The sequence below is a fragment of the Apostichopus japonicus genome, chromosome 10 (genome assembly GCF_037975245.1).
Source record: "Apostichopus japonicus isolate 1M-3 chromosome 10, ASM3797524v1, whole genome shotgun sequence".
NCBI lineage: Eukaryota > Metazoa > Echinodermata > Holothuroidea > Aspidochirotida > Stichopodidae > Apostichopus > Apostichopus japonicus.
In genome coordinates, this window is record NC_092570.1 from 1877328 (window position 1) to 1891228 (window position 13901).

Below are 13901 nucleotides of genomic sequence, written 5' to 3' on the forward strand. Positions count from 1 at the left end.
ACGTATCCATGTGTGTTTCATTGTGTGTCAAAAACTCCTAAACGACTAGGCCAATTTTCTTTAACTTGGTGGGTAGGTACCCCAGGGTGAACCCTTTTGTCTCGCAAGCCCCAAATGTTAGAGGTCAAAGTTCAAATTTTAGTGAAAATCGATTGGATTGACATGGAACCTTCACAGGTATAATGGAAATGTAAGTGTAAAGTACTATCAAAATATGTGGTTGCATATGTAAAGGAATGTCTCGCAGGCCCCCGGAACCAAAGGTCAAATTGAGATCATTTTTGTTTGCTTTAACTCCAAGGCGAAATTAGTTAATTTCAAAAACGGTATTGACAGATTGCCAGTGGCGTAGCCAAAGGGGGGGGGGGGGGGGGGGGCGTGGGGCGATAGCCCCCCCCCCCCCTCATGAAAGATTGTCACCCCCAGTCGCCCTCCCACTGGGATTTTGGGTGTCGAAAAAATACATGTGCGAAAAATATATCAATGGTCTGAATGGTCTCGAATCTCCATGATGACCACTCATGAGCAACCCTTCGACAAATATTCAAGAAAGGAGACAATACTATCGCTGAGAATCAGTCTATCACCCTAATAATGTTTCAGGCGCAATCTTTGATGTCAGTCAATCTTTCCGTATTTTCCACGCGCAATTTGCAGATTTGTCGAAAAATGTCAATGCCGGTGTCAGACTCACAAAAGATATGTCATGATATTTCAAAGTAACTTACCAGACTGTTTTTTTTTCTATTTCACTAAACTATTTGATGACCATATCAAGACATGCATCTCAAAATAAAGGATGTTGAGAAAACTTTAGAGCAGCTTACAAGCATGGGCGTCAATCCTGGGGGGGGGGGGGACGGGGGAAACGTCCCCCACATTTCGATGGGTGGGGGACACACTATCAAATGTCCCCCCACTCCCCCCCCCCCACACACACACATTTTAGTGTCGTGGCTCTATTTGGTTAGGGCTTACACATCTCAGGATTCATATCATCGAATATTAGAAGTTCAGTTCTATGAAAAGTGACCGAGATTTTTCACCTCGGTATGACCTGCAACTTTGTCTGTTTGTCGCGACGAGAGAAATTTGAGATTGAAACCACACGCTGTGTGCGGATAACGGTGCGGCCGGAGCCTACAACTAGTTCAAGAAGTCATGGCACTTCATAGCTAGAGCCAAAGCCTATAGATATTTGTTGTTTAGTTGTAGATGGTGTTTCAAAGACGGTGCCCGTTCCCTAATATTGGGGAAATGAAATAGGGAGCATATTCCGTGGCAGCGCATCCCATGTTACCTAGTTGTTGAGTGATACCGGAGGATACCTCAGAGTGAGAACACTGGGTACACGGTGGTTACATAGTACGCTCCGACCAGAATTCACCCAATTACCAGATGCAGATCCACCTAGCATTATTTTGATGCCTTCATCACTTTAGCCACCACTCACATGGGACCTATTCTAAGTCTGACAATACATACGCATGTGTGAGGTCCTGAAAATATAATTAAAGTGGTTTGTCTTGCCATCCTTGTTTCAAATTTCATAGAAATGTATTCTCGTAGACCTAGCAAAACATTTAAACTGACACAGTCCCATTGGTCATTGGTGGACATTGGTCATTTGTGGTTTAACATGCTGGCGTATGACGACTTTTGGCCAAATTTGCGCCAAGCTCACTATATGAACTCGGATCTGGACTATGCCTAATTAGATACTTATTTAAATATTAATAATGGCGTATGAGGACATGCACCATTTTGTGGTATGACTCCCAGGACGGCAAGTCGAGAAACTCACATGCAGTCGCGGCGGATAGTTTCCTTCGCCTATAGTATGTCTGGGGACATTTTGGGACATCCCTCCTATAGGCCTATATCTGAGGCCCTGGGGTCATTCCTTGATCGACTTGGTGCAATATAATGTGCCTATTTCGAAGTAAATTTATTCACAGATTGTTAGTTGTCATGGGTTCGAACAAATGAGGGGCATTCTATCCTGAAACATAGGGCAAAATGGGGCTGGGGTTTCCAGTTCGCCGCATCATTTGTCAACTTGCACTGGGTTCTAATGTTCATGTCAATTGGAATCACTAATAACAGAAATAATCCACCAAAACTTAAGGCCCCATGAACTTTATTGCATATTTCCTGAGTGACGAATTTGTAATTTTCTCCCGAAATAACGCAACTAGATGGCTGCTATCCAGGTATTGAAATCTGACATTTTCTTGGAACGCTGCGCGCCAACCGATGGTGGCGCTCCGCTTAGATAGTACTTGCGGCCGCCCCCCCCCCCCACGTTTCAAATCGGATTGACGCCCCTGCTTACAAGGCCTGGGAAGTGTCATTTCTGACGATCTAGGAGGCCTTTCTAGCTAAAAAATTTCGGTACGCTGCGCGCCAACCCATGGTGGAGCTCCGCTTAGATAGTAACAAGACGCCCTCCCAGGAAATGGTCAAGCCCCCTAGCGCCCCGCCCCCACTGAAAAAAATCATGGCTACGCCACTGCAGATTGCGTAGCTAATAATAAATGTGTTCATTTGATATTAGTGTTTCCTGGCGATGATACAGCAACTGCATGGATTGCCCTCTTGTACATTACTTCATATATCTTGTGCGCGTGCTGCACGATGTTTTTAAGTAGGATTAGGGGAATTATTTGCGGATCTTATGTGCGGCTGTCACTTTGTGAGGAGAGCTAAAAGTTCGATCATGATTTATTGCAAATTGTGCATCCTCGAAATTCCGAAAAATTTATCGCAAGTTTTGGAAAATTTCTCGAATATTTGGACAATTTTTTTCGAATATTTTTGTCGACATTTTAAAATTGATTTCGATTACGCCGATATTTCTTATGTTCTATGTTCTATATATAAAGTTAAAATTGTGTGGACCAAGTCGAAATTTAAGGTGGTATAATATCCTTTTCACATTCATAGCTACTTTTAAGGTCCATGAAATGCCACGTTCGTTTAAAAAGTGAATTTTTCGGCTTGCACCCCTAAAAAAAGTTTATCGCAATCGTGATAGCGCTGAAAATACTGCAGGTGGTATAACCACAGATAAAGTAGAGTGTTCAAGGCGGTAACTCACTGTAACAGGTCAGTCATCTTAACATCCGCATTGAAAAAGATAGAGCGGAGTCTTTTCAATAAAATTACTGGTTCAAGCAAAGGGCAAAACAGGATCAATTTTTAACTATATTGACACAATGAGCAAGCGTTATGCCAGTAAGATGCTCAAATTGAAGGGCGTAACGGTCTGCACACTCCTCGATAAGTGCACAATAGTTGGCCAAGCGTTTTGCTGGCCTGTAATAAAATTGCTCCCTGGTCATATATGGTGAAATGATGGAGAACCCCAAAGTTAGATGACCACACATACCCCCCCCCCCCCCACACACACACACAATTAAAACCAACAATTCCTATAACCATTTTCACGAAAAAAATGAAAATGAAATTGATTTTTTTTTTTTTTATCAGAAAATTTATTTGGGTTCAACATCTTGCACTTACGGTGGTTCCTCTGATGGGGAACAGAAAAGTAAATTCTATACACCTTCCATTGATATATGGGTACAGAGTACATTGGAGGGATAACAAGCAGTAACCATTGTTTACAATTCTGTTAAACTTGCCTTGTTCTTCTGCACTCTCTCCACCTCAGCAATGCTAAGTATACAGTAAGTCTTTTATAACTGTGACGTATGGCAGTTGTTCATATCTTTTGTCATTTTCTTACGTTGTGTTTCATATTTGCATAGTTATTTTCATGTTTGCATAGTTATTTTCATGTTTGCATAGTTATTCACATATTTGCATAGTTATTTTCATGTTTGCATAGTTATTTTCATGTTTGCATAGTTATTTTCATGTTTGCATAGTTATTCACATATTTGCATAGTTATTTTCACGTTTGCAGAGTTATTTTCATGTTTGCATAGTTATGCACATATTTGCATATTCATTTACAATTGCCAGACTCATTGGTAATGTTAAGGTCTAAAACAAAGAGTAAACAACAGACACATTTTCTTTAACTGATGCACAGCGACCTTTTTTCTCGATAGTATCAAAATTATTGTCACTTTTAACTCCCGAGGCTATTAGGTTTGCAAATTATTCAGTCATCTTTAGGGAGGGGACTCATGACTGAAAAATATTATTTATGAATATTCAACAGTGATTAATAATGTACGACGTATCATTAATAATTATCTTACAATCTGACCACTACAAAGGTACAATTTATCAAATATGCACACTCATCACAAATGGTGGTTTGTTTTATCCATTTCACCAATTAATCTCCACCATTAATCTCATTAAGGAGAACAATACACAAGCCTCTTTAATCAAACACAAAATACTATTACTGTTCAAATGACAGAGATACCGGTTCAATACTATTTTATGCAAGACATAACTGAAAGAGTAAGTACAAAGTAAAACGAAGGAAAACCCAATAAAATGCAGCATTTCTTGGAGGCAGCTAATACATGGTACAAACATGTACACATCACACTATGGCACAAACTTGAGATATGTGTCTTAATAAAATGTACATAAAGCATATAAAAGGCAGAGGGTATATAAAGTTTTAAAAAATTCACAAAACTTGAAAAAAGTTCTAATTCTGTAAAGGCAAGAATTTGTTCAAGTCCAAACAATTTACTCAAATCTCTTTCACAGGTACAAAAAATGTCGAAACGCTTTTCATTTTAAGATTGACTCTTGACAACAAATGGCTAATGAGCAGCAGTTTAGTTTTGCTATTTCTGCAGTTACCTGATGATAAATGGTAAAAGAAACTAAAAGACCATTGTAATGTTTTAACTAAGACTAAGGACCGAATATAGGGAATTTGACAAACACGCAATAGTAAGTATTTCCTTGCACTCTAATGCTACAAAGACAATTAAGAAATATGTAAGAAATAAATATTTTGTTTATCTTGACGTTCCTCTTCTTTTTTTTCCCAACTTTTTATACGCCCGTTGAAAAATAGCCATTACACCCAAAAATAAAAAGAGTAAAATCTCCACCCATTCTACCATTATCATTTTCTTGAACAAAACAAAAAGGTAATAAATACACATGAAAGGAATTAGCTCATATAATTGAACGATTTTTAAAGTTGGTATGTAATAAAGAACAAGAGAAACAAGTAATAAATGAAACTAAGGAAATATGTTAGTCAAGAAAAATTACCTCAAAAGAACTATATGTAGTGGAAACCCAACCCCTCCCCCAGAAACATCATTTCCAATACATGGCTTACTCTGAAAGGCATGTGTATCCTTACAGGCTCCAAGATATTATAGAAGATGAAAATACACCAAGATTCATTACAGAGAAGCATCAAAATAAATTATTAATATTAATTCATTATGAATTGTTGTTGCAAGGGTTGTCCATCCATCCTATTCAGCAGCGAATCTTTGATCTTTGAAGTAAATTTTACAACAGAAAATACATTTTTGAAAGAACCCCCCCCCCCCATATAAATCATTCCTAAATATTTCCCACCCTCCTCCCAGAGGCAGCGATTATCACCTCATCTGTGTTTTAACGACCCACTTGTGGAATGGACCTAAACGCTGCATCTCTGCTGTTTCATTTGAAGAAGGAATAATTATTCCTCTATCGTACTCTCTTCTGGCACACCTTACACCTGCTGACGTTACTGAGAAGATCTCCGGCCTTTAGCGTCCTCTGCTCCGGACGAGAGAACTGGTCACCCTGCTCCACTCTGGTCAGCCAGAAACTGAAACTGTTGGAGAAGAACATGCACTGGCCGATGCCGTCACACTCGATGAACGGTGCGGTACGGAAGTGGCGTAGACAGGAGCCAGGACTGTGAAGGTTCGAGCCTCCTCCGTCTGCCCCGGCTGCAGTGTACTGTAATGTGGAAAAAATATTTCATCGTGAAAATATCGAATCGTTTTGATTCTGGGACATTTCAAAATTCTTTTTACTAACTTTGTTAATGGAACAAAAGTAATTTAGTCAATGACACAGATATATATATATAAAGATACATATATATATTTATACATTATGAAATAATGTATTAATTATTATGAAATTTCAACATGAAAACTGTAAACTTTGAAGACAAAATTACCATTGCAAAGCTGTATCCTTCCCAAAGTGTATCCCAATTTCTCGGGCAGAAAGGAACCGAGACGTCTTGACTATGGAGAGCCACGACAGTCGAACGAGTCTCACAGACGGAGCAACGACTGATGAAAGGTAAAATGTCCCGACCGCTCACTGGCATCATAGGCAAGGCACGATTCGTCGCAAGCCAGTAGGACTTGTCATTTCGGCTGGCATAATTACAGACCTTGTTTTGGTTACAGAAGATGAAAGGCATAGTACTAAAACGTGGCAGACAGGAACCAGCATTACCTGAACGAGACGGACGTAAAACAAGATGGCTGATATTCATTGTGATAATCTCCAAAATTCACAATCATTTTAAAAGCCATTTTCTTTTTTTAATTTAGAGCAAATTGATAAACATTTTCTTCCAGACTACAGTCACAACAGAAACATCAGAGAGTTCCAGCTATGTGACCCGTTATTTGCGACAGCCACTGAATTACGGACAGAACCTAAAGTTATCAAACCAAATCAAAGAAACAGATCGGACAATATACAATGCACTACTTTTTCTGGGACATTTTTGAAAATTTACTACAAAAAAAAGAAAGAAAGAAAAATACTATGTAATACACCATTGTCAGATGATACCACTCAACTTTGCACCAACCAAGTTCTCATTAAAACCTTTCTCGATTCCGTGACACGACTGCTTACCTAATTCTTGGTGGTGAGTGTAACTGTCGCCCTCTGTGAACAGTAAACTGTAACCCTCCCATAGTAGGTTAGTATTACTTGGACAAGTCGGTATTCTGGTGCTTTGACTGTGGGTGACCACCAAGTGACCTTGCAGCGAGCCGCTACCATCAATACCAGGGAAACCTTCGCGTCCCTCACGGCCCTTGAATCCTAAAACGAACGAAGAAAACAGAGAGATAGGCTGCATGTAATTTCCATAGAGTGGCTACAGTCAGGCCCGTTATTTCCATTGACCTCGATGTGATAAAATTTGAATATTGGAGAAGTAGATGGCAAGCCCTCACATTTTCCTTCTTTTTTTAACCGATAATGATGCCTGCAATCGAAAAAATGTTCAACAAGTTAAACAGAACCTTGCTCCATCTATGTAAGCGGGCTATCCATTTTATCAGTGCTGTGTGATGTTATGTGCCACTACATGGTGAAGCTTTATAAACAGTACCTTTATCTTTTTGTATTTTCAAGGTGAATGTGACATTTATTAAAATCAAGCCAATTTTATAGTCTTATTCAATACTTCTGTAGTATCCACCATGTCCTATAACCACTCTCTTAATGAGATTAACAAAGGGTGAACATGCCCTGAGTAACTGCAATGTCTAAGGTAAAAGATATGTATAAGTAATAACTGTTGTCAGTATCTAACTGTCTGCAGACCATGTGGAATGGAGAATGAGTGGCCACATGTGTGTCCCTTATATACCAGCTTAGGTACTTTCAATGGTAACCAATTAGCATGTGTATAGAAACTATACAAAGTGCTACTGATGAAAAATTCCATCAATGCATTCTGGATTACAGAGGCTTGTTAGAGGGGGTAAGTAAACAAACAAAGTTTACCAGTAGAATATGGTCACTACAGACAAACCCCATATCCATTAAGATAAAAAAGAGAAATAATGCAGTAAGTAAATAAAGTTAAATCCATTTAAAGTTATGCACAAGTAGCATATTGATGTCATAGTTAGAATACATCAAGTCCCTGTCTTGCCTTTAAACCCTAAATGCACTCCTCCAAAATAGAAAGGACCTTCTTCTCAGCAATTAACAGAACTTTTTGCACCAGCCTTTGATCCTGATACAGAAAAATCAATGTAGACATAAACTAACATAGGAGGTCAGGCGCGTATCCAGGATTTTCAAACCCGGGGGGCGCGAATTACTATCTAAGCGGAGCGCCACCATCGGTTGGCGCGCAGCGTACAAGAAAATTTCTTGTTTTGATACCCCCCAGATCACCGGAAACGGAACTTCTCAGGCTTGAAATGACCAACCAGATGTACACTTTTTGCCTGAGAACCAAGTATTTCCTAATAGTTTTTTCCCATCCATAACCTTTTTGAAGATTGTCAACCCGGCACACATCATGTTCGACCTGATCGCATCTCCTGTGGGTCTTTGCTTTTGTAGGTGATTCTACGTCGCGGCCCACAATACCTGTCAGCCCCACTTTTTAAGGTTTTAAGCCCCGTATTTGTTTAGAATTTGAAAATTCACATTTCTCGTGAATAAACTCACTTGAAAACATACCCATAATGTTGTACAAAATGTCATCTATGGACAACCAATATAGAAAAACTTCCTTCAACCCCTAACAGACCGGTCAAAATTGCACGAGTAGAGGGAAGTGTGATGCGTAATGTTGGTCAGAAATTTTCTAAAATTCAGACACAGTTAATTTATTGGTGTAGAAATATTAAAACCTCTTATAACGGCTATTATAAAACTTTGTTGAAGGAAATGAAAAATATAAGATATTTCCGAAAACCAAACACTACACACATAGGCGTAGGAGGCGCGGCGGCAGTGGCGGAGCTAGGGGTATTGGTCAGGAGGGGCGAGAATGGTCTGTAGGGGCGCTTTCGACACTATCTAAGCGGAGCGCCACCACTGGTTGGCGAGTAGCGTACAGAAATTTTTTGAGTAAAGATACTCCCTAGATCGCCGGAAATGACCCTTTCCGGGTCTGGCTAATTTGCAGATAAACGAAGAATAAGGTGTCATCGCCAAATTACACCAACAAAATGTGACAATTGTCAATAAGTAGATGAGAGCGCAATAAAAAAGTCAATAATCTAGAATAAGTAAAAAGTGGTAAAGAGCTGAAAAAGGCGCCAGCAGTCCATTTGAGTCCGTCAGGGGGGGGGGCATCCGCCCCCCTGACCGTATGGACGCTCCGCCACTGCGCGGCGGGGGTGCAGCCCCTAATTCGCCATTACTAATGTAAAAGAGAGTTTTGACATAATTGGACCTCCATGTTTTTTATACATCTACATGAGACATGTCGTTGTTTACATTAGCATCCCGCGGTATACTGCGCAATTTGAACGGACCGAACGGTACATGATGGCATGCGATGTAATAACCGATGCTTGCTTATATGATATTGACATTAACACGTTGAACGCGCGCTTCGCGCGCGAAAATCTTTGGTTATTTTTTCAGGCAAGTCGGACAGTTTTGAGGCTTTTCATCCTGGAACGCCATTTTCATGCTCACTGATATGATGTGATATCTGCTGTTTGCGTTACAAATTCGAACACGAGGGTAGCGAGGAATTTGCCAAGGGAGGGGCGAAGCCTTGTAGGCAAATTATCTAAGCGTAGCGCCACCATAGGTTGGCGCGAAGCGTACAAGAAAATTTTGGCCGAAAATGCCTCCCAGATCCTCCAGAGACATGTAGCACATCGGTAATCGACGATTCAATGTCAAAGATTCGTGAAAATCAGCCCAAGCACCTGCTTTTATTCGGCGATGAAGGGTGGAAGAAAAAACACCAACAGGAACCATGTTTTTGAGGGAGATACATGTTAGTTAGCAAGCTTTGTCTTTCTACGTTAGCTTTATGGAAATATATTTCTTTATACCTTAATTCCTCATACCTAGGCTAAAACTCTTTTTTATTTTATTTTATTTTTTATTATCATTCCATCAAGAGTCGAAACAATGTACAACTCATAATAACATATACATTATGATTATTAGTCAATATTATCAACAACAACAAATAAATCATTAAACTTCAAATAAAGATTTCCAGTTATGCCATCTGATATCAAAAGCATGTTGCTTACAATTAGTTTTATACATAAACTTTTCTTTTAGATCAATTTTACCATAGCTAAAGGAAGGTTTCTCATTTTTAACCTTACTTTTGTAAACACAAAATTTCAGAACCATAAGGATGTTATTAAACACATAGTCTTTGTAAAAATAATTTCCAAACAGAACAAGCTCTTTACTAACTGCAATATTGATATTCAGTTTGACTTGAACCCAGTTTTGAAAATCCCTCCATACTTTCTGGGTGAAGCCGCATTCCCAAAATAAAACTAAAAATCTTTTAAAGACCATAATCTTGACTCCTTTGATGGCCGAGTTTTGAAAAAAAACAAGAGGAGCATCTCATACCTTGAGGTCCTGCTTCACCAATGAATCCAGGAGCACCGGTTATACCAGGCCCCCCAGATCGCCCAGGTAAACCAAATGGACCTCGTCTTCCTGGTCGTCCTGGTAATCCATCAAAACCTGCAGGAGCAAGCCAAAAAAAGACCCGGATAATGCTAGTTTATAAGATATTGATTCTGAACAGCAGAAACATTTACATCTTTCTCATGGATTATTACAAAATTGGAAATACCCTTTTACAGAAGAAGAAAAAAAAATAGTGACATTCGACAATATCAAAAACATGATTGTTAGTCTCTGTGGCCACTGGGAACATCACATGATTTCTTAATTCCCCCAGTACCATAAACAGCTGAGAACCTACTAAATGGTTTGAGGTTCATTCGGCACATATACATAGACACCTATCATGTTTGCAAGCCCAGGCATCACATACACATGACATAACCAATGCAGAGAGAGTGCTGGTTTACGTCGTCAAAGGAGTAAAACAGAATCAATATTTGTACCAAAGACTTACCACTTCTGCCGGGTGCCCCTGGTTCCCCCATTTTTCCAGGATCTCCTGTGAATCCACCTATTCCAGGGAAACCTTTGACACCTTTCGCTCCTCTCTGGGTGGTGAAAGGTTCCCCACCATCTCCTTTGTCACCCTTGTCTCCTTTACGACCTACAAGACAAAAGAAAAATGTTAACATCCTATTGAAAATGGCATCATACAGCCCCTGTTGGTCTTGCTGAATTGCACTAGACTAAATGATTTGAAATGATTCAGCAGCAACCTTGTTTTTTTTTTCTTTTAAATTTTTGCTTACCATCGCTTCCTGGGAAACCAGATATTCCTGGATTTCCATTTCTTCCATTTTCACCAGTCAGTCCTGGCGAACCATCTTCCCCATCGGGACCTTGTAACCCTCGGAAACCTGAGAGGGGTTTGTCAAGAAACAGATAGATGTAAACAATACACAATCAAATTTATATCAGCAATTCATGATGTACCAGCCATCTGACAAGCACTAGCTTGTCCTTAACTCTTCAAAGTCCCAGGGGCCATTATACTACAACTGCAACTGTATTCTAATCTTTTACAGCATAACAGTACTGCATTCCAATTATTTCCTTCCATCCAAAGTAGCTAAAACTCTTAGCAAACTAATACCATGTGTATACCTCAGGGATGAGCCTGGGGTAAAAACAAAATCACAGAACTTGGCAAAAATTGCGGCATAGGCTCCAGTTTGCATATATTACAGTGTGTTAGGATAATAGTTTTTGTCCCCGAGGTAGAAAAGAAATAACGGATCTTCTGCGAATTCGCGGAAAAAGTTCATGCCTGATACCTGACCTAGTATAGAAACTACAACTGAAGAAATCGAATGCATCATCATTTCTATTTATGTTTCTCATTTCTGTACATCAAAAACATACAAAGGTAGATCAAAAAAAGACAAACCATCAGGGCCCTTGGGACCAACTTCTCCACGCTCTCCTTTGATGTAAAACGGTGTCGTTCCAGGTGGACCGGCGATACCAGGCTCACCCCTCTCTCCTTGGATACCATCAGGTCCAGTTGGACCTCGTCTTCCCTTTCTACCATCAAAGCCTGAGAAAATCAAAGGAGAGAATGGTTAGTATCATATAAAAAATAACTAATACCATTGTCAAAACATGCATAAGAACACATGCATCATCATCATGGATTGGGCCAAACCCTCATTGAGAGAATTTGTCAAAAATCTTTTTTTTTAATGCCCAGCTTTGCCTAAATATAGTTTGAGAAGTCAAAATGGTTGTGGCCAGGGAGAAAAAAAACAGAGTGAATCACCTCCTTCAAGCTGTTATCTGTCGATTTAAAAAGGCAAAATTTATAATTGTAATCATATATTGTGACTGACTTTGGCCGACCATTTGGGTTTCCCCTTGACCAGAAGCAACATACAGAAATTCAGATGTTGCATCACTTGAGGAGTCAATTCTATTGGTAAAGATATTGTTTAAGTTGACATTTGCAATTAGACCAACCCTCACTGTCGAAAACTAACCATCAAATCCAGGACGGCCAGCGACTCCACTTTCACCATCTTCTCCTGGATCTCCAAATCCAATCTCTCCAGTATCTCCAGGCAGCCCAGGGTAACCCTTAGCACCTTCCTCACCTATATCCAACACAAACAAGAGAAATACTCAGCAATTAGAAGCTTTAATTAGTAGTGTTGAAGTCAAGTTTTAAAAACACCCAAGGTTCTAGTTGAGCCCAAGTCCTTGGTATCTGGATCCTGTTTATGGTAACATTGATACCCAGATCAAAACTCAACCACATATATGCAACAATAAAAAACAAAAACAATGTTGTCGGTAATTTCTTCATCAAAGTTAACAAAAAGACACATTTAAGACCGATTACTTATCACCAGCCACTTTCAGACCAAAGCTGAAATCACTAGTGTGATAAAGTTGGTTGCCTGATATTAAGATCTGACGGTGTTGAAGGGGTCTGTCTCGTGCATTTGTAATGTACACTGTTTATCGAACTTTGAAGAAAACTTTGGAGTGAGTCAAAAGATAGAAAGCAGAAAGCCGACAGGCTAAGTGATTCATTGCCAATTTTAATATAAGAACATCAACTGTAACACAGCACTCAACAGCTCCCTCCAAACACTACTCACTAAAGGTCAATCTACACATTAAGTGAACATTTGACATGAAATATATTTAATGTGATTGTTTTGGTTGTATTATATACTCTGAAATCATACTTATATCACAAAAAAAAATTTCCTGCTCTTAAAATTATGATATTGCTTTGTCGATATATGATTGCAGATTAGAGAAATTGCAATAGCACATTGTCAGTCAACTTTAAGTTGCGTTGCCAGAACATTTTTTTTGCCATTTTTTCCTTGAACTTAAAAAACTTTATTTTTTTAATTTTTTTTTTGGTGATAAACAATTTTCCATAAGAATGTGGGTTTCACCAATGATGACATTCACCCAAGTTTGGTCCGAAAAGTTAATTTCTCTAACCAGAATAAATGAATGATTTATCAGACTATTTACCTCTAAATCCAGCAGGGCCTCGCTCTCCCTTCTCTCCTATGAAACCACCAAAACCAGGTCTTCCAGGGACACCTGGTTGACCAACAACACCTTGGGGTCCATCTCTTCCTTGTCTACCCCTTCTTCCTGTAAGAAATTAAAATGACTCAAATGCTGAGGCCTCCTGGTGTGATCAAATGTAATGATTAGCCATAAGAAATAAAATAATAAATTACTCATAATTTATTGGTCATCTGCTTCCTCAATTAAACAACAATAGGTGATTGTCTATTGTGTGGTGCGATGATGATGATGAATTGGTGTGATAGAGTAAAATAACAAAAGGTGTTTGTCTAGTAGATGGTATGATGATGAATTGGTGTGATAGAGTAAAATAACAACAGGTGTTTGTCTAGTAGATGGTATGATGATGAATTGGTGTGATAGAGTAAAAGAACAATAGGTGTTTGTCTAGTAGATGGTATGATGATGAATTGGTGTGATATAATAAAATAACAATAGGTGTTTGTCTAGTAGATGGTATGATGATTAATTGGTGTGATATAGTAAAATAACAATAG

General features: G+C 39.1%; 1 protein-coding gene and 1 long non-coding RNA gene across 2 annotated transcripts in view; one reads left to right on the forward strand and one right to left on the reverse strand.

Moving 5' to 3' along the window:
• The first annotated feature begins 3473 nt into the window (after positions 1 to 3473).
• Positions 3474 to 4593, forward strand: LOC139974757 (uncharacterized). Its single transcript, XR_011795539.1, has 2 exons — positions 3474 to 3803; positions 3932 to 4593. It is a non-coding gene; the product is annotated as an uncharacterized lncRNA (long non-coding RNA).
• Positions 3902 to 13901, reverse strand: part of LOC139974751 (uncharacterized) — a 65206-nt gene continuing 55206 nt past the window's right edge. The window contains exons 32-40 of the mRNA XM_071982140.1: positions 13342 to 13467; positions 12327 to 12440; positions 11738 to 11887; positions 11100 to 11207; positions 10805 to 10954; positions 10288 to 10404; positions 6835 to 7026; positions 6137 to 6423; positions 3902 to 5910 (exon numbers count right to left, since the gene is read on the reverse strand). Coding sequence (XP_071838241.1) covers positions 5653 to 5910; positions 6137 to 6423; positions 6835 to 7026; positions 10288 to 10404; positions 10805 to 10954; positions 11100 to 11207; positions 11738 to 11887; positions 12327 to 12440; positions 13342 to 13467 — 1502 coding nt within the window. The 3' untranslated portion in view covers positions 3902 to 5652. The remainder of the gene's footprint in view (positions 5911 to 6136; positions 6424 to 6834; positions 7027 to 10287; positions 10405 to 10804; positions 10955 to 11099; positions 11208 to 11737; positions 11888 to 12326; positions 12441 to 13341; positions 13468 to 13901) is intronic.